The following is a 20236-nucleotide window of genomic DNA, read 5'->3' on the forward strand; positions in this document are numbered from 1 at the left end:
GAATGTCCTTTCATAAAAATGTCCGCACATGCTCTTATGGATTTTAAGTATTTGAACTGAACAGATGCATTTCTTCGGTCAAGCCTTTTACTACAAGAAGTGATTCTGCAGACCAACTCGGGAGCACGCGCGCAACTTTACATCTTGTGATGCTTTACACTGTCTCCTGGGGACGTACCACCAACTTGTACCCACTGACTTTGCCCGCTCTCAAGCGCTCCAGCCCTCCAGCGACACCATGAAGCCCTCCCGGAAGCACTTCAACCTTGTTGGGCTACGCCGAACACGCGTTAGCCATCGTGTAAATATTCACTAAAATGGACAACTACTAGACGCACCACGATCGTCCCGCCCCTGAACCACTCATACACCTTCGCCCAATACACCTTGCCAAACTCGGCGTGCTCAGGCGTATGCGGCGAGCCGAACGAGAACCCGACCGTGCACGCGCCCGCGCCCGTCTCCTCCGTCCCGGGCACAGGCACGGGCACCGCCGAGGGGAGGACGACGAGCATGTGTCCGCCGCCACCGGCGGGCGCGAGGATCTCCCGCCCGAGCGCGAGCGTCGCGGGCTCGGAGACGGCGTCGTACAGCAGCTTCAAGGCGGGCGGCGCGCCGGCCTCGCGGTGGACTTCTTCGTGGACTTCGTGGATGAGGCGCACGATCGAGGCGCGGGGGAGGCGGCGGTCAACGACGTGTGTTGCGCCGATGGATTTGAGGAGGGCGGTGTGCCGCGGGGAGGCGGTGGTGATGATTGTGCTGAAGCCGGCGAGGCGGGCGAGTTGGATGGCTGGTGTGGGGTGGGGTGAGCGATGAGTACGTGTTTATACGGTGGATGTGTACCGTAGAAGCCGACGGAGCCAGAGCCGCCAAGGATGACGACGGACTGTCCTTGGTACGTGCCCGGCTTGTCGATGGGTGAGGTCAACTTGGCGTTGTGGGGCCCGAAGAAGCCGATGGCTGGGGGATCGAGTCCGACCGGGATCGAGGCAGCCTGGTCGAAAGTGATGTTCGGAGGGATCTAGCGCAACAACCAGTTATTTAACTCTCCGAGAAACAATATCGAGAAAAGGAGCTTTAAGCACCAACCTTTGAAGTATAAACAGCGACACCAAGCGTGTACTGCTGGAGACTACAATAATCGTTCCTCGCAAGAATCCCAGGTGTCACTCTATAACATCAAAGAGCCCTATTAATCACCATCACGCAGCCACCCAGAAATCCGCACACGACATACACATTGTCTCCAACATCAAACCCGGCGACACCATCGCCGACCTCCACAACGACACCCGCGGTGCCCAGCCCGAGAACGACGGGGTACTCCGTGGTGATCTCGCCCTCGGTCTCGGCCTGGATCTTCCAGTCGATAGGGTTCAGCGCGGCGGCTTCGACTCTGATGAGGAGCTCGCCGCGGCCGGGCGTGGGGACGGGTCTGGTGCCGACGATAAATTCGCCGCGTCTGGAGGGCAGCATGAATGCTTTTTGCTGCTGTTGCTGCTGCTGGGGGGTGCCGGTGATGGGTGGCATGGGTATTCGAGCTCGGGGGGTTTGAGAGCGGTAGCGGGATTTATCTGCCACTCGATTGTTGGGAGTGTCAGAGTTTTATACCTCGTACAACTACTAACAGTTCATTTCAGGATCCCTAGTCGTAGGTCAACACGGATTTCCGGCTCGTTCGGTCTATCGACATCGTTAATCACCAGTGCAACTTGCGAAAGACAAGCTGTCGGTTGTCCATGAGCGCCTCCTGCGTTTCAAATTATGTGCACGCAGCTTACCAAGAGTGTAATCGGAAAATGCAAAGCCACAAGCTCTGACGCCTGCACACTGACGTGAGAAAAAAATCGAGTCATAGAGCCTAATGTTCCCAGGAATCCCACCGCCACAGCTGCGACGTGGTGGCTTTGAGTAGGATGAGTAAGGTGTACAGTTCAGCATGTCGGGGGGGATTGCGACACTCGGAGTCGGAGGACGAGCGCTTGGCATAGACTGTAGGGGGTTTATATTCCCACGCTGCAGCGGCTGTGAAACTCTCGCGGCCAGTGTCCTTCAAATCTGCCACTTTGGTTCGGATGCGTGCAGTCTGACTCAGACCGGGGGAACTGGCTTGAGAGTAGGCCGCTGAGCGCTGTAGAGAGTCTTTTGTCAGGACGATTTACGTTTGCGGTACGGGGTGTCTCCCTGCACGAAGGTGCTTCCAAGCAACAGCACAACGGCACTCACCCGGGGCCTGAAATCGACTCTCCTTCAGGGCTGGGCACATAGAGGACAACAACGACAGCTTATATTCTGGTGGATGTGAGCATCGCTGTAGTCTTCAGTGGCGAAGAGAACAGGTAAGCATTAACCTGCCCTGAGGCAATACTGAAATGGCGCCGAAGAAGCCTTAGAGACTTAGATAACGCCACAACTAAGTGGTAGTACTAATCGTGAGACCTTTAGGCAAAAGCTAGTGAGCATTACTAGTCCAGTTGGCAGGGATATGTATGATCAAGATGTGTAATTGACGCGGTGTGGCGATAGGCAAACGGAAGACAAGGGTGGATACGCAGCCTGCGAGGGCGACGTCGACGCATGCATCCGTTGATTGGAACGCTGGCAAAGCTGAACACGGGACCTAGAAGCGTGCGTTCGCATTGATTCGAAAGCGGCAAGGTTCGGTGCGCTCGGTAGCCTAACCGCCAGCTAAGAGCGGAACGGGGGATAGCTGTCGTGATGGAGTCCGCTGGAATTAGCCAGGGGCCAGACCCCGGGGTGGGCTATGCTCCGTCTCCGTGAGCCATATGCGTGCCCTCCCATACCTTCGGACCGTGTGAATGTTATGGCTTGGGCTCTTTTGCGAGGTTAAGTCAGGGCATGCTAGGGCAAGAGCGGGCGATAGCGAAGACTAGTCGGAACGGAGATGAACGTGAGGACGAAGAGGAGCTGTGTCATCAAGGGGGTCAGCTCGGTTGTGCTTGGCCTTGAATGGTTCAGAAGCCTGCTAGAAGATCCAGGCCTGGGTTTATCCGGGACAGTAATGCTGCGGCCGGTTGTTGACGGGGAGAAGCTGGTATATAGGACGCGAATTTGTAGTGGAGGACGGCGTGACACGTTTGTTGGTGGATGTTCGTGAGGGGATCGATGTGCGAAGGAGTGACGAAATGGACGAAGGGGAGCGGAAAAGCGCGGTCTGTGGCCCATCAGAGCTATAGAGTCCGCAATCATACATCGGGCCGGGTCAGTTATCTTTTGGAGGGGCGGGATGTTGGCGTCTTTCCTGATTCGACATTTGTAGGCGATCTTGATATTGCGACACTCATAAACAAGATAAATTCACGGCTCTCCCTACTCTCCTCCCCCCATGGATACCTTCACCGAGCCCTACCCGTCTGCAGCAGAGGGCCTCCCCCTCCCCAAGGTCCGCGAGCATGTTCGCATGCTCGAGCAGCAGCACACAGCCCGTGGTCAGCCCCTCTCAGGCCGCATCGTCCACGTCTGCCACTATCTCCCACTCGTCCCCTCTCTCCGCCGCCAGTCCACCAACCCAGAAGAGCAAGGCGTCCTCTCGCCTCCCCCCACCCCACCCACTTCCCACCCTGACGTCCCTCCAAGCCCCTCCGCCGACGTTCCCCCGCCCGCACCGTCCCAGACGACCTTGGAGGGCGGCGCGACATGGAAGCTCGCGCCCAGATACGGCCACGCTGCCATGTTCTCGGGGATCCGCTCCCTCGGCGCGACGCACGAGCAGCTCATCGTCGGCTGGACCGGCGACATCGCCCTCGCCTCACCCTCTTCCCCCTCCTCCTCTTCATCCCAGGACGCGCCGCGCGCACCTGGAGACGGTGCACCCGCGAGCCCAGACTACGATGACGACGACGCCCCCAAACAGGTGTCCAGCGCCTCCGTCACCCCCGACGAGCGGCGCGCGCTCGAGGACGCTCTCACCGCGCACGCTGCAGAGGAGGAGCGCCGCGAGGGCAGCGAGGACGGCAGGGCCGTGCATAAGCTCACGTATGTGCCTCTCTGGCTCGACGACAAGGTCGCGCACGGCCACTACGACGGGTACTCGAAACAAAGTGAGTCACATCCATCACCGCGTGTTTCGCTTTCTTCCACGTTTTGGGCGGATCCTGATTGTGCGTGTTCGCAACAGCTCTTTGGCCGCTGTTCCACTACCTGCTCTGGCAGGATGTCGCGACCGAGTACGCTAGTGCGGATCAATACTGGAGCGCTTACGAGCAGGTAACGCTTTCTTATCTTTCCGCGTCCTTATCTCTTAATGACTTCTTTCATTTTAGGCTAATCAAGTCTTCGCCGATCGCCTCGCAGAGGTGCTCCGCCCAGGTGACCTTGTCTGGGTCCACGACTACCATCTCCTGCTCGTCCCCAAGATGATCCGTGAGGCGAAGCCTGATGCGTATGTTTCCTTATCTCTTGAATTCCTATTGCGTGTTCATCAAACACAACCGCAGCCTGATCGGCCTCTTCGTGCACACCCCGTTCCCCAGCTCGGAGATCTTCCGCTGTCTTCCCCGTACGTCACCCCATCCCCTTACATCCCACCTACTAAATTCTAACCAAACAATGAAACGACATCAGGCCGCCGCGAGATCCTCGACGGCATGCTTGGCGCCAATCTCGTCTGCTTCCAGACCTACGCCTACTCACGGCACTTCATCAGCACATGCGTGCGCGTCTGCGGGTACGAGACAGCCGTCACACAGGGCCCATCCTCCGCCTCCGCGCGCTCGCGCCGGCACTCCCCCGAGGGCTCGCGGTCGCGCATCTCGTCGCCCGTTATCACGGGCAACACGCTCACGCTCGGCTCTGGCCCTGGCGCCGGCGGGTCGCAGATCAGTGTGCAGAGCCATGGCGGCGGCGGGCATTCGCCGAGGCCTGGGATGCGTAGGAGCGATACGAACACGTCGTTGGCGAGTGTCGGTGCGGGGAGGAGCGCGGCTGCGAGTCCGGCGCGGCGTGCTGGGAGGATGATGGGGTCGAATAGGGAGGTGGGGATCGATGTGCAGGGGCATGTGGCGCTCGTGAGTCACTGTGCGGTCGGGGTGGACGCTGAGCGGGTGGCGAGGGATACGTGAGTTGGTTTGCGTTGGTCCTGGTTCGGATTGTGGCTGAAGTTATTTAGCCTGCGCCCTGGTGTTCTGCCGAAGCTCGAGGCACTGCGTGCGCTGTACGCGGACAAGAAGATCATTGTCGGGCGGGATAAGCTGGACGTTGTCAAGGGCGTGCTTCAGAAGGTTTGCATTTCCTCTCCTTCTCGTCCTTTGGGCCGCCAAGCTCATCCAAGCCCCGTCGCCAGCTCCGCGCGTTCGAGAAGCTGCTGCAGGACTACCCCGAGTGGCTCGGCAAGGTCGTGCTCATCCAGGTGACGTCGCCCGCGCTGACGGACTCGCCGAAGCTCGAGCGGCAGGTGTCCGAGATGGTCGCGCACATCAACGGCGAGTACGGGAGCTTGGACTTTATACCCGTGCACCACTAGTGCGTCCTTTCTCTCCCCTTTCCCCCCATTGGCTAGCAATAGCAATGTGTTAGAAATGAGCGCTAAATGCGGCGATACAGCCACCAGACGCTGAAGAAGGACGAGTTCTACGCGCTCCTGTCTGTCGCTGATCTCGGTGTGATCACGCCGCTGCGGGACGGGATGAACACGACGTCGATGGAGTTTGTGATCGCGCAGCAGCGCACGAAGCGCTCGCCGCTCGTGTTGTCTGAGTTTATGGGTATATCGCAGCACATGGCCGAGGCGCTGCAGGTGAACCCGTGGGACATCGACGTGCGTCGTCTCCCTCCGCGTTTCGAACGATCCAGGCTCACCCCATGTTTTTGTTTTGCGTTTTGTGTACGTGCATATAGGGCGTGGCAGCGGCGATGAACCGCGGGTTGCTGATGGACGCCGCGGAGAAGGAGGCACGCCACGCGGCGCTGCACCGCGTCGTGACGACGCACACGTCGCACACATGGGCTGCGCTGCTGGCTAAAATGCTGCTCGCGCGCACGAGCGGGCAGAATACAGCCAGGATGACGCCGTTTGTGCCCAAGGAGCATCTCGAGGCGCACTATGCGCGCGCGCGGAAGCGGCTGTTCTTGTTTGATTACGATGTGTGTCTTTCCTCTCCTGTTCTCTCTTTTCCTTTGAATGGTGCTGACGGACGCTGGATGGTGGGTATAGGGCACACTGACGCCCATCGTGAAGACGCCCTCGATGGCCGTCCCCTCGGAGGACGCGCTGACCGCGCTCGCAAGGCTCTCGGCCGACGAGCGCAACATCGTGTACATCGTGTCCGGGCGCGACCAGGAGTTCCTCGAGCAGCATCTCGGGCACTTTGAGCGGCTGGGCATGAGCGCGGAGCACGGCGGGTTTATCCGCGAGCCCGGCGCGCGCCAGTGGGTGAACTTTACGGAGAGCCTCGATATGAGCTGGATGGAGGAGGTTGCGGAGATTTTTAGGTATTATACCGAGGTGCGCTTTGCTCCCATTGCTCCCTCCTCCTCCCCGTCGATTTTCTGGGCCAAGGGTTAGCTAACATGCGGAACACGGCACGCACAGCGCACGACAGGGTCGCACATCGAGATGAAGAAGTCGTCCATCACGTGGCACTACCGCGCCGCGGACCCCGAGTGGGGCCAGTTCCAGTGCCGGCAGTGCCAGGACCTGCTCGAGAACAATCTCGCGCACAAGCGGCCGATCGAGGTGCTCGTGGGCAAGAAGAACCTCGAGGTGAGGCCGCTGGCGGTGAACAAGGGGGAGATCGTGAAGAGGATATTGTATAAGAATCCGGATGCGGAGTTTATTTTTTGTGCGGGGGATGATAAGGTGCGCTTTTTCATGACCTTTTTTTTTTGTTGGTTGGTTGGTTGGGGTTTTGGGTTGACGTGAGTGTTTGTTGGCGGGATGTAGACGGACGAAGACATGTTCCGCGCGCTGCACCTCTTCCCGCCGGGCCTGGAGCCAGGCGAGAAAGCGACGATGGAGGCGCCGCTCAGCGTCACGCTCATCGAGCCGCCGCCGCCGCCGCACGACGAGGACGACGAGGAGCCGGACACGACCGTCGAGCTCTCCGTCGCGCGCGAGGCCGTGTTCACCACCGCCGTCGGGCACTCGTCCAAGCGCACGCTCGCGAGCTGGCACGTGACGACGCCGGAGGAGGTCGTCGAGCACATGCTGTTCCTCGTCGGGGAGACGCCCAGCCGCGCGCAGACGCCGCCTGGAGGCGTTGAGGGCGGGGAGGATGTGGAAGGGGGTGTCGATGGCGAGGTCGATGTGCTGACGACGCCGGTGCCGGAGAGCAGGGTGCCTGCTGCGCTGGCCAAGGTCGCTGAGGAGACGGACAAGAAGGAGCAGAAGAGCAGCCTGTGAGTGGTTCGCGCTTGGTGCTCCGTCGTGTGTTTTGTGCGTCGCGCGGTGCCCTGACGTGCTCCTTTTTTCGTCTTCTTCGGTTGCCCCCCTTGTTTTGCTTTTGCTTTCCACCACTCTTCGCCATGTGTCCTTTCGTTTTTCGCCCTTGACCTCTCGGCTTTCGACCTGCGTCTTTGACGTCCCATCGTCTCATCTCTTGACCAGACAGGCGGCGCACGCTGGGCCGGGCGCGGACGTGGGCGCGAAAGAGCCTGGGATCCTGGAGGTTGTCTGGGGGGTCATGAATAAATAACGGGTTATCATCCTTCTCTTCTTTCTTACTTTCTTTCTTTCTTTCTTTCTGTCTGCTCCCTTCCTTCCTTTTCCCCATATTCCCTTGCGTTTCATCAGCACACATGCGGTTTCTTGGGACTCTCAAATCTCGGATGGCTCATAGGCGATCGTCTTTTCTCTCTCTGTCTCTCTGTCTCTCTGTCTCTCTTTGTACATACATACACATTCATCCCGGTTCTGTGTGCATTTCCTTCTGACGCTCTCGTGACAACACTTTCTTATTTTATTCGCTTATGTCTTTGTCTGTCTGTTCTTTTTTCTACTTGGGTAGACCGTGTACGTAGACATGGGTTTTGCAGGCTTTAGAATTGGATGCTTGCTGTAAATTACTATGGGGATCAGGAAAGTGGATTCGAACATATGTTGACCACATCGATCGCTGTGAAAGATCTATCAAGAGGGAAGCCCTCTGTAAGCTGTTGCTATGGAAGCACCCGGTTGGAGCTACATCCGGATCCAATGCTGTTAGTTAATTCTCGACGTACAAGGATATCTATGGCGTTTATAGAGGTACAGAGACTACCGATACAAAGACTTTGCCTCCCATCACTCCTATCATCTTCATGATGCAGAATGTTAAACTCGCCCGGCAATCGCAAGCCCGATAAGAACGACGATAACCGTGCTCGGCGGCGTCATGATGCAGTAACTCCAAAAGATCGTTCGGCTGACGAGCCGTTCGAAGACGTCAGCCGCAGTACTCGACGCGGCTTGCGTCAGCTGCATGATTTCACTCCAGTGAGTGGTGCTGATGCACGCGGGCCGGGTACTAGAACAAGACGCACCTGCGCAAGCGTTACGGCCGGCGGACTCGCGATGAGCAGGATCATCGATACGATGAACACCGGGCTGCGGTGTGTTTCGTACGGTGTTAGTAGAGCAGCACGTCGGGAGGGAGCAGGATATGGTGAAGACGCACTCTTCGAATGCGTCGTGCGCAGTCCACCGCACGCTCAGCGCGAACAGGGGCACGAGCACGAGGGGCACGAGCACCATCCGCGCGAGCACGGCGACGAGCACCGTGCGTCCCTCGCTGGCCTTGTCCTCCTGGTCCTCGGCGGTATTAACTTTCTGCTGTTGTTCCCGTTCGGTTTCGTGTTGCGACGATGACGATGTCGCTGCGCCGACCTCCGAAGCAGACACGGGCAGCCCGGCTTCGTCGTCCCCGTCCAGGCGCACCCGCCCGCCAGAAGACTTGCCTGTGCGACGCATACGGAAGGCGTCCTGAAACATGCCAAATACGGACGTCGTGCTCGGAACGGTATGCACCGTCGAGATCGAGCGTGTGCTCTCCTGCTCTCCCTCGTCCGTCGCACCTTCTGTAGCCGTCTGTCCCCTGGCGCTGCCTCTGTCTTGGCCGTCCTTTGCCGCGGGGGCCCGAGCCCTTGTGATGCTCGCATTAGGACCCTCTTCCACAGAGTTGCAGAAGTACGCCCCAAGAACGACCATCGTCAACGGGATCGAGCATCCGCCCGCAGCTGCTAGTGCACCCTTGACGGGCGGGAGATGGACGTCGAGGAACTGCCGCAGCGGCGGAACGCAGACGACAATGATCGAGAGGAGGATCGCCCAAAGAGGGGGCGTCATCACGCTGTTGAACATGTCCCACGCGCGTTTCGGGAGAGAGGCCCGCGATGGCAGTGAGACGGGTTGTGCGCCGTCGAGACCCAGGGACGGTGCGCTGGGGCGAGCCTGCTGAGACGATGCGTCGGCGGTGGCAAAGGTGTATGGTGAGACTGTGGACTCTGAAGCGGAGTCCACGACCGACGAGCGGTCGCTCTGGTTCAGAGAGTCGTCATGCGCTGCGGACCCATCGATGATGACGTTGATTTGTATGTCCTTCGGCGCGTCGGGCACAGTCAAGAGGCTTACACCCCAGCTCCAGCGAAGCTGCATGAGGTGTAAATCAAACAAGGAAATGCAGTGAAACGACAGGCTACGTACGATCATCCCCAAAGTGCTGAACGTCGCGAGATAGGTCAGCGCGCGACCAAGCATCGCACCCGGCTCGTCATCCGGGTCCCAGCGGAGCTCCGCGACGGTGGTGACAAGGCTCTGCATCAGAGCAATTGGGAGAGAGTTGGAGTTCTGGAACATGCTTGCCACTTTGGCAAAGTTTCTGAGAGGCGAAATATGAGGAATAGTCGTGATTTATTGGGGATATGACACACACCTTTGAGACCGCTTCAGCCGAAACATCTTTCCGAGGACGGTAGCTGCAACCCATGACAAGCTGATCACGATGACGAAGAAAAGCGGTATGATCCATAGTTCACGAAGCTTCTCTACGATGACTCGTCACGAAACGGATAGAGCCATGGTGCGCAGAATGGGACGAACCTGGGGTGAGGGTGAAGGCAACTTTCGAGAAGAGTAGAGCAGGTGTAAAGAGGGAGACGTTGAGCTTGTTGAGCGACTGTAGCGAAGGACGGATATCAGGAGACGGGAGCGCAAGATAAGGGTTATCAAACGTTCATCTTGATCAAAACGACGGCGACAAAGAGAGAGAAGGGACGTACCCGCTGAAGGTTCTTGTCTATGACACCCTGACGGGCAGCGACGTACCCCGAGAAGCATACAACAACTACTTGGAGGATGGACTAATCATGGATGTGGAGAGTGCTGCGTGCTTAGTGGTGTCTTATCGGAGGATGCAGTGGGAGCTTGGACACTGACATTGATGACCGTGCCTAGGAGAGGCAAAAACGGGCTCGACTCCATCGCAGACATGGTCGTCGCGGTGTGGAGGAAGTGTTCGTGTACATGAGTGGACAAGTATCAAGCCGTAGCTTTACAAAAGGGATAAATATAAGCACACGCCAGCCGACCCTCCCCGCACTGAGCTCGCAGGTCCCGGACCGTGGGAAGGCTGGATGAGTCGATGGGTGTCGGGACGCCTGTATACTCCGTTCCACGTCCATCCTTTGTCCATCCTTGACATCACATAGCAGAACTGACGGCCACAACTTCAGCACCTTAGACTTACCTATGACTCTTCAATTTCTCGCCTTGGGATCTCACAGCCGGTTCTGCCTGAACTCCCGTTACAACAAGGTTGTATGCATGGCTTGAATCGATATCTTCACGCGTACGGGTAGATGGATCGAGAGGTGAGGCAGATGGCCCATGTGCTCTTAGGCCACACTGATCCTAGCTCACAAGCTAGAGTTGAACTTCAATTCAGATTCACTCTTTCTCGCGGTGTTGATTCTGTGGATGAAAAAAGCGAGGAGCGAAGGTTAGTAATGGTCAAGTAATGGTAAACATTCAAGTCAAACATCGTTGATTACTGGAAGCGTTCGCTACCTCGTGGGATAGCTAAGATAGCAGCTGGCCAGCGCTCCCCAGCTCAGCCGCACTGGATGCTAATGTACTAGCTTTGCGCTAGATACGCCCATATTTTTTGGAGAATGACGCACGTCTCTTCCATTCATCCTTCACTTGGACCTTACGTTCCTAATTCAGGCATCGCCGCACTTCGATGTAAGTTCAAAGACACTTAGTAGAAGCGCTGCGGACTCACCATCACCTGTAGAAAGCCTGAGAGACTGTTACGGCGTAGCAAAATCTGGTTGAACTTAAGTTTAAGAACAGAGCTAGGCCTTTTGTCGCATGGGGCACCTCTGCTCGATCTTGTGTCAAACCTTCCTCATTGCGTGGTATAATCAAAGCGTCAAACAGATGACCCCTCCTTTGCGGACGTTGTTTCACGTATGCAGTCTCCAACCTTCGAGAATAAACCAAACCCAGGTCATCATTGCTTTCGCAATGCACGTTCGAGGGTGCAAAGTGATTGTTTTCCCGGCGCTCTTAGCGATTAACGCCCCGATAAGCATTAGCGCCCTGCGTAATGAATTAATGGGCGCTTAGAGGATTTGGTACCTGTCACAACCGGCCTTGTGATTGCGGAGCTCCGCGCTTGGCGGTAGGGTGATATGTTTCTGCTCAGGATCAGCGTAGACTCATCGTGTCGACCGGCGACAATCTCTTAACGTCTAAACTATACTTGTGGTCATGCATGAGCGACTCCTACGGTAGGTGTTTTTCATACTCGATCATCGCCGTGCGCAATTGATACGCTCCCATTCTCTCGTTGGTTTGCATTCAGTATGCTGCAAATACCGATGACCCGCCACCTAGATTGCTCAATTGTCTCAGCCATTAATGAAAGAACCATGTCCCCGGCTCCAGAGAGAGCCCGTACATACTCGGCATAATTGGTAGCTCTTTGATCTGATTTATCGCTTCGCATCCCCCAGATCAGTATCTTGAAACATGCTCAATTAATACCAGAAATCTATCGGGAACAATCTACATGATGGTGGAACGTACTCGACGTAACCTAACTATCAATCGTACTCCTTCCATCATGAGCTGCACCTATGCTGCGGTGAACGTCACTAGCTCACAATAGTTAGATTCCTGGGGTTGGTCTGTGGGGCGGCAAGGCCAGCCGCCAGCCACTGTTCAAGGGTATAAATCCTTCATATGCCACTGGTGACACAACCAGGTTGTTTCACCACACATTTCACCCCATCACATCTTATGGACACACAACCCCCACACCCTCGTTCACCTCCTCATTCTGTACCCGACTGTGATGTCTACGGGTTCTACGGTCGAAATGTCCTTCGGGACTTTGACTCGTCGCTCAGATCCAAACTTCCACCGGGCACTGATCCTGAGACAGAGCCAAGCATACCTTCAGAAGATGAAGATCCCTCCGGTCATCGTATCGGTATTCTCGGTGCCGGTATTGGTGGTCTCTACGTCGCTCTTATTCTCGACTCCTTGGACATCACAAACTACGAGATAATTGAAGCTTCCGATAGAGTTGGAGGAAGGTTGCTCACGCACCACTTTTCCCGGGATGAACCGTACGCCTACTATGTAAGTGCACGGAGTCCGGCTATCTGTGACTCCTCGCGACCATCTAACGTATTACCCCTTTCCAGGACGCTGGAGCAATGCGCTTCCCTCTGCCGCAGAAGGATGTCAATGGATGCTATAAGAACGGTGTCAATCGGCGCCTAGCCAAGCTCATCGAGTATGCGCCTGCCAACCACGACGATTGCCTTCATCCTCCGCTCAAGTCACAGCTGATCCCATATTACTTCAGTCCCCGTCCTGATTCAAAACCCGGCATCCTTTACTACAACGGAACATATGCACGTACCAGTGACTCCAATCCAGATTTTTGCTCGAAGGATTTGGCTATCGCCGAGGAGTATAGCACTGCCGGAGCCCAGAAAGTTAAAGACGACGTCGTTAAGCCGTTCACTCGACTTCTCTGGCAGGATATTATCCACGCCAAAGATAACGGTCCAGGGTGGCAGGAGCTGATGGCTAATGACAGATACTCGATGCGCGGGTATATGTCGTTCAGGTATCTTCCGAGTGTGTGTCTCAACCTCGTTCCTAACCATCTCCCTACGAACGTCATCGATTACTTCGAAATGCTGCAAGGGTCGACTTCCTCCTGGGATGCAGGGTTTACAGAGGGCGTTTTGGGCGATATGGCATTTGCACGCGGGGGTTCTAATGTTGATTGGGTGTGTTTTGAGTGAGTCTACTGTTTGACCTATGTCTCCGTTTGCTTATAACTGTCGTTATTCTTTCTAGTGGAGGATCAGAGACACTGGCGCTGTACATTAAGAATTATCTTCAACAACGGAGATATGGGCGCATCCGCTTCAAGGAAAGGGTGACAGCTATAAAACCGCAAGTATCTCGTAAGTCGTCGAAAGCAAGCTCAGACCCGTCGACTTCGGGCTCGATCCGCGGCATCGAGGTGTCTACCACAGCTGAGGACCCGGACAAGCTGGGCGAGCTTCGCTCTGAGGCCCATACCTACACGCACGTCTTCTCCACCCTTCCGCTCCCAGTCCTTCGCACGATCGACTACAACTTCAGGGACCTAAAGTTAAATGTCCTTCAGCACACCGCTCTGCGCCAGCTGCAATACGGACCCGCCGTAAAAGTAGCCATCTGGTTTAAGCAGCCGTGGTGGTACACAGAACTCGGTATCTTCGGTGGCCAGTCCTTCACTGATTTACCTATTCGAAACGTTGTCTATCCATCCTACGGCACCGATTCAGAAACGCCGTCCCCTGTTATTATAGCTTCCTATTCGCGGTCAAGCGATGCACACAGACTCAGCTCGCTTTCTTGTGGGGATGAATACAAGAACCGGGAAGCGCTAGAAGACCTCGTGTTGAGAAATTTAGCAGAGCTTCACAGCGTCGATGGAAAACACATAACGTACGAATACCTTCGAGAACAGTTCAGGGGCTTGCACGTCATGGATTGGAGCCACAACCCCGACGCAATGGGTAAGCTCAGCATCATTCGTAGTGCTCGTTACTCATGCAGTCGCACTTATTATAGGCGCATTCGCAATGTTCTATCCGGGGAATTTCAGCCATACATACCCCGCATTGATCTGCCCAGCAGCGGATGATCACCTCTACTTTAGTAGTGAGGCTATTAGTCCTCAACACGGGTGAGTCTTATTCCCCGCAAATATCTACAGAAAGTTAAATGTCTGTAGCTGGGTTGTCGGAGCCCTCAACAGCGCTTGGCGTTCAGTTTACACGTACCTAGTTAAGACTGGGCAGAAAGACAAGCTGATTGAGTTTAAGAGGTTGTGGGGTGACAACATGGGGTGGTCTATACCTACTGGTAAAACACTGGTGAATGAGCTGTCTTCGGAGAGCCCCTGGTACAAGGCTTGCTACCCCGACGACAACTTATACGATCACTTTGATTTAATAGAAAAGGCGCAGAGCGGTGGGGAGGTGAAGTTCTGATTTCCTACGCCTTTTCATGGTTGCGTCTATGTACAGTATTACGTGAGGCTTTGTACAATACTGAGGGTCGAGTTTGATGTACGATGTTAAGGTAGAGATAAATCTCCAACAAAAGCTGTTCTGATTAAGTTCTAATCCTACCGCGACCGCCTTCAATACACAAGTTCGTCGACTCTATCGAAAAGCACTGGTTCTCAGCCCTTGTGGCGCTGTACGGGTAAGCACATCTGAAGATAAGCAACAAGGGAGCCTGACGCATCTCAAGCCTCTCGAGCATAAATATGTATCCCTTCACACAAATGCAACCCGTACAGGTTCGTCAGCGACATCTATCGTTCGCGTTGCTGCTACAGAGCCTATTTTCTCGTACACCTGTGGCTCAATCTCGTTCGCCACTACCCACCGTAAAACGCTGTCAGAGTGATTTGAAGTGACATCCAGTACCCAAGTATTTGACGTAGGAGCCCTCCATTGTTGTATCCAAGCGACTAAAACTTGTGGTCTCTGCTTTCCTCGGGGAACTACCCAGTAATCGAGATCCATGATACAATCATCCAACACGGCCTTCACGATACCGATGAGGCGAAGAAACAGCTGTGGCTGGCGATACCCTCAATTACAGAGACTGTTCGTAATGCCTGGTTTACCCGGATCTGGACGTACCAGGAGCTCTTACTGGCCAGGAAACATGTGCTTTTGGACGGACAGGAGTTGCGCGTCGATAAGCTTCATGCAGTTGTCAGGTGGTACGAATGGGCCGTTAGGAGAAGGCATCTTGTCAGGCCTGAAGGGCTTGCCCAACACGAAGCTGTCGACGAGAAATCCGAGCTAGTCCTCACAAAAGGCTGGTGGCACCATATCGAGAGCTGGAGCCTGAAAACGGCGCTCCATCAGCGTGGCTATGTTAACATACTGCCCCTGGTCGTGCACAATGTGAGAAAGGTTTCCACATTTGATGTGGACCGCCTTCTTGGCCTTTACGGGATCCTCAACGACGAAGACAAGGTGGCTATTGACCCCAGTACCCTCGATGGCAGGGGAGGGCGGGCGGCGCTAGAGCAACTCTGGAAGCGAATCGTTGTTAAGGCGGTTACATCGGGCAGGGTATGGCCACTACTTAATGATATCATGGGAATGCACGGTCAAAGAGGAGAACAGTGGATGCCTGTAATAACGGGAGACGACCACTGGTACGGCATAGACTCGGGACTTCACGACGAAACATTGTCGCAACCGCACCGCAACGATCATCCAGTCTTATTCACCGCGCAAGGGCTAGAAATAGCAGCGCGCATTGTGGGACGTGTAGTCGCCGTCAGCCAGCCAATAGGAGCCGGAAGCGGAGAGATGGGAAAAATGCTCTTAATCCTATGGCTCTTTGCTTCTCGAGGATTTGACATGGCCCCTGCCATGAAGACGCTCATGGAGACAATTGCGTCTGCCCATATCCGTCCGCACGCTCCGACCCAAGGCGAACTTGTCTCCAGGGATCAAAATGCAATGCAGGCAGCTCTGAGCGCGAAAAGTCTACGGGAATGCAGCCAAATAATCGACGGGTGTAGATTGGCCAGTTTGCTGGTCTATGGCGGACAGGGCGCTGATGGTTTATCAAGGTGGAATCGCAGGATCATCGCCCGAGTAGGAGTGGGAGAAAGTGTCGTGGTCTGTCGGAACAACAAGGCACGCCACAGCATTCCGGTAGTAGTGGCTCATATTGGGGATCTCGCGGGCCTTCTCAGCCTGTGCGTCTTTGCTCTCCGGGGTTTGATTGATGCACAAGACATCCATCCACAGCCATCTGACGCCTTTCGTCCTGCAAAAGGACAAAATGGCGTCCCATTTGTGACTGTTGCTGATGGGGACTTCCCATAAGATGCCTGCCAGGCACAAGTGCTCCTGAATATCGCCCCAGACCTGAGAGACGACATGATAAGGCGGAACCTGGCCGCCGGACTCAAGGAGATAAGCGTCCATGTTCTTGACTTCTTCGTTCAAACAGTCCCATAAACGTAACGGGTAAGTAGACCTACATGATTTGCTTTCCGTCAAGTTGGTGTCCCTGATAGTCTAAAGGGGGGCGATTCACATTTTATCCGACGCCTCCGTTGAGCTGCCACCGGTGCTATTTCTCGGTGACTTGGTCAAGATAGCTGAAAGGTTGGATGGTAGTTTGTCTGAGGGGGGAAAGGATGCTGTGGTGTCCATGTTAAACCGTCGACAAAGTCAAAGGGGTAAAGTATGAACGAGATAGTTGGAGGCTGGCCTGTGGAGGGAAAATTGTGAACGGGACCGGCTTCAGTCCGCATTTTAACTGGTCTGACTCAGTGATGCTATGGCACTGCTTGCGCCACGAGAATTGCAATTCCCGATGTCTCAGACTTGCTTGAAAGCTGTGTATGTGAACCTTTGCTCATACTGAGGAGCGCTACAGAGGATCTAGTATGTATCGTGGAGATTGTACAGCATCATCACCCAGCTTCTCCGGGCAATCCAAGGGCATTTGGCACAAGTCAGCCCAGCGACAAAACGCCAGACGATTAGAAAATAACTTTAGTCAACGAGGGAACGATGCAATGGCGTCAAAAGATTGTGTGGCTCACAAGCGCTCAACTTGATCGTCACTTGACGCTCTGCCTGCGTGACCGTCGGGGTACTTACGAGCAGGAGGATCGCCGGCAGATGAACACTGGACTGACAACCCCAACGGGATTTCGGCACAAGACAAAACGTATATAAATGAAGAGCGAGAGGGAACGTAATAGATCACCATCTCAGTCCACTGAGAACACGGTCGCAAGCACAGCGCTACTCTCGCCCCTCCAATACACATGCAACGATGTGCGAGGTCCTGGGCGACGGCGACAATATCCAGCCTGCGCTAACATTTTCACCCCATTTCAAGAGAAGCTGTCCCACAAAGCGAATGGTTGACGACAAAGAGGATGAGGAGAAAGCCTTAGAACTCGGAGGTGCGACACATCTTGTCGGCGCTCAAAAACGCTCTCACGTGACAAGTGAGGCTCACTGGCTCTGACTCAACGTCAATGCTGACTAGGACTCCCTTTAATGCCGGTTCTTACTGTAAACATCGCCTGGTCGTGACGATACGTTTTGGGCGCGCTCGACGCCTTGTGCGGGTGGTATCACTCTTTTTCTCGTCAAAGACGACATCCAAGGCCTTGAATGATAGGTGAGATGATCGCATGCTGGTACGAGCCGATGTCTTATGGCCTTGACAGCTTGAAGGACTCCAACAACCGGGTCTGAAGTCTGTGCGCATTTTAAACCTGTACCAGCGAACCCTACTATGTCGGTATTTCCATATCTCGAGCATGTAATTCAACTTCACCGCCTCATACATATTATGGTCCTCGCCCCGACTTCATGCCGTGGGACCTCACCGGTAGCTGCACGAGGACTTTCGTTTTATGAGACCTAGTTGACCAAAAGAAGATTTTCATGAAGGACACCTGACGACGCGATTCACAGTCGGTATGGAAGGAAGGAGATATCTATCGAGTAGGTCTCACAGCTTCCCGCATATACCTCCCATGGAACGAAACGGCGACGTCCTGAGAAGTCGCGGCCGTAGGACTACAGCAAACAATATCTCGGCATATGGATATATGGACAGTTCCATTATTACCGTATCGTGCTTGGCATCGCGGGCACTAGGCTGAGCCAGTTCTCAACTCTTAGTCAACTCATATCCTCGGTAAACACTTTGGAAGGTGAACTCTCCACTTTCTTTTCATTCCGATCAGCTTGTTGAATCGGGTCTATAGGTATGCATATGTTCATGCCAAGATACTTCCATCAGGACATCAGTTCAGGTAATATCATATTGTCACCGTCAGGTGAGAGTCTTCTGACTGACTGGGACCATCGCTTGAACACGAACAACCCGGCAAGCATGGAGACGCAACACGGCAACTAAATTATGATTACTTGGCTGGGAGTATACTTGTTGCCGTACTCAAGGGCACCTGGGAGTTTGTTTCAGCGCGTCTTATCAATCCGGACAATGAGCTGCACGTACTCCAAGATCCGCCATTACCGGATTTGCTGGATATCTTGGCAGAATATTTTAATTGGGCATGCGATACCATAATCTGCTGACAGACACGGATCGCAAGATCGAGAAGATGGCTGCGCAATGCAACCGCCAGAAACACGAGAACGTCCCTTCACGCAAATATGATAGGGCCATGGCTCAGATTGAAGCTCATGATTGGATGATAACCACGGTTCAGGAAGCGGTAGCTGCCCTGGTCACTAGCGAAATTATCAGCAGACTTCAGGTGCTTCGAAGGGGCAAACGTCTACGGAGGACAATGATCCAGTGCTCGGAGGTAACCTACGAGATAGTAAACGACTTAGGCTACCAATTGTGGAATCCGGAGACGATGGGTACTATGTAGCGAAGAAACCTAAACAGATCTGATTCAAATTATCCCAGTGAGTATATGATTCGGCCCCATGTTACACGGAGATTTAGGATTCTATGCCTGCAAGTACACGGCACATTCGATAAACTAATCTTGTAAGTCGAAATCACCAGTTTCAATCCATATTGTTTCTGCACAGAGATAATTGCATGCGTCACTAGCATTTTTTGTGTGTCACGCCTCTTCACCTTTAAAATTGCCCCACAATGTATGATTTCGAACGACAGAAACTTACACGAGCCTTGATTTTCGGTTTTTCGACGAGGACCGTCACACCTACAGTTGTAACGAAGCTGGAAAAGTATAATGTACATTGGCGTGAATGATAGACATATGTGTGGTTTTGTTGAGAGCATAAAAATTACAAGGAACTGCGAAGTAAATGAACGGAAGGGCAAAGTGTACTGTGAGGGTGGGCAACGCCCACCCGAGACGCGTTACGGTTATGTAAGCTTTCCCATCCCCAAAATTTCAAACTCCGGTGTGTGCGAGTCGCGTCTCGTCATAGTGAAGTCCTTGAACTACTCATTTTCACTCCCTGGCCGTGCTACATCAGTAAGATAGCTTTCTATTTATTTCTAAAAGCATAGAAGAAGTCATTATTAAAGATATAGTACATAAACTAGGGAAAGTAAGCGCAATAAAGGTATTGAACTCAATCACCTCCTGAGTGTGAGCCACCTGAGGCTGGCGTACGAAGTTCTGAGACATGTGCCTGCTTAGCCAGAGCTTCGCAAGTGATCTTTGTTTGAGCCTTCAATGCGATAAGTATATTTTTCTTGAGCTTGAAGGAATTCTTGGCCGGAAGTGTGTTATTGTCTCGTCGATGGAGATCCCATTGGCCGTCGAGTTCCTCCCTGTTAAGTCCATCAAGTACCTTCTCATCCAAAATCAACTCCAGCTCGTCCAGGCGCTGCTTCTTCTTCTCCTTTCTCTGAGAAAATCTCTCTTGTGCCTCGCGTTTTTTGACAGCGGTTCTTGCTTTATGCTCAGTAAGTTCCTTTCTCCGCTTTTTCTCGATTCCGCTTGCATCCACTTGACGAGTTGTCTGCACCAGAAATTCGTGTTGCTTGTCCGTAAGCGTCTCCATAAAAACGTCGGTGTTATTTCGCTTGAACACCATCCTAGCGTTGACCTGGTGCATTGAGGTTCCAGGGTTTTTATTTTGAAGTTGCCGGAATGTTCCCAGTGCGCCCTCATTTGCATCGTTGGTCGACGACATCCATGCATCCTGACGTTCTGTTTCAGACAGTGCCGCTATCTCCCCATCATCTCGAAACTCTGCT

The 20236-nt window shown here is 54.2% G+C and overlaps 6 protein-coding genes across 6 annotated transcripts; 2 read left to right on the top strand and 4 right to left on the bottom strand.

Moving 5' to 3' along the window:
- Positions 1–154: 154 nt before the first annotated feature.
- Positions 155–1488, bottom strand: CONPUDRAFT_32042 (GroES-like protein; the record flags this gene model as incomplete). Its single annotated transcript, XM_007772895.2, has 5 exons — positions 155–274; positions 339–790; positions 844–1021; positions 1090–1171; positions 1229–1488. Coding segments are annotated over 5 exons (1092 nt in total), but the record flags the coding sequence as incomplete, so codon positions are not given.
- A 1858-nt stretch (positions 1489–3346) lies between these two features.
- CONPUDRAFT_75027 (glycosyltransferase family 20 protein) lies at positions 3347–7360 on the top strand (the record flags this gene model as incomplete). The annotated part of the gene is made up of 12 exons (XM_007772978.1): positions 3347–4061; positions 4139–4227; positions 4284–4402; positions 4458–4519; positions 4585–5077; positions 5129–5240; positions 5303–5481; positions 5563–5776; positions 5857–6102; positions 6173–6463; positions 6551–6817; positions 6902–7360. 12 exons carry the CDS (start codon positions 3347–3349, stop codon positions 7358–7360), a joined length of 3246 nt encoding a protein of 1081 aa, XP_007771168.1.
- A 779-nt stretch (positions 7361–8139) lies between these two features.
- Positions 8140–10417, bottom strand: CONPUDRAFT_83769 (uncharacterized protein; the record flags this gene model as incomplete). Its single annotated transcript, XM_007773177.1, has 8 exons — positions 8140–8413; positions 8479–8542; positions 8613–9583; positions 9638–9812; positions 9867–9978; positions 10034–10109; positions 10213–10293; positions 10370–10417. 8 exons carry the CDS (start codon positions 10412–10414, stop codon positions 8270–8272), a joined length of 1668 nt encoding a protein of 555 aa, XP_007771367.1. The 3' UTR covers positions 8140–8269.
- Positions 10418–12238: 1821 nt separating this feature from the next.
- On the top strand, positions 12239–14502 carry CONPUDRAFT_60817 (uncharacterized protein; the record flags this gene model as incomplete). Its single annotated transcript, XM_007772935.1, has 7 exons — positions 12239–12583; positions 12649–12871; positions 12938–13256; positions 13316–13418; positions 13503–14025; positions 14081–14195; positions 14244–14502. 7 exons carry the CDS (start codon positions 12239–12241, stop codon positions 14500–14502), a joined length of 1887 nt encoding a protein of 628 aa, XP_007771125.1.
- A 1608-nt stretch (positions 14503–16110) lies between these two features.
- On the bottom strand, positions 16111–16476 carry CONPUDRAFT_156306 (uncharacterized protein; the record flags this gene model as incomplete). The annotated part of the gene is made up of 1 exon (XM_007773178.1): positions 16111–16476. The coding sequence occupies one exon, from the start codon at positions 16474–16476 to the stop codon at positions 16111–16113; it is 366 nt and encodes a 121-aa protein (XP_007771368.1).
- A 3129-nt stretch (positions 16477–19605) lies between these two features.
- On the bottom strand, positions 19606–20094 carry CONPUDRAFT_156307 (uncharacterized protein; the record flags this gene model as incomplete). Its single annotated transcript, XM_007773179.1, has 1 exon — positions 19606–20094. One exon carries the CDS (start codon positions 20092–20094, stop codon positions 19606–19608), a length of 489 nt encoding a protein of 162 aa, XP_007771369.1.
- Between the last annotated feature and the right edge of the window lie 142 nt (positions 20095–20236).

The sequence above is a fragment of the Coniophora puteana genome (assembly GCF_000271625.1).
Source record: "Coniophora puteana RWD-64-598 SS2 unplaced genomic scaffold CONPUscaffold_10, whole genome shotgun sequence".
NCBI classification, from domain to species: Eukaryota; Fungi; Basidiomycota; class Agaricomycetes; order Boletales; family Coniophoraceae; genus Coniophora; species Coniophora puteana.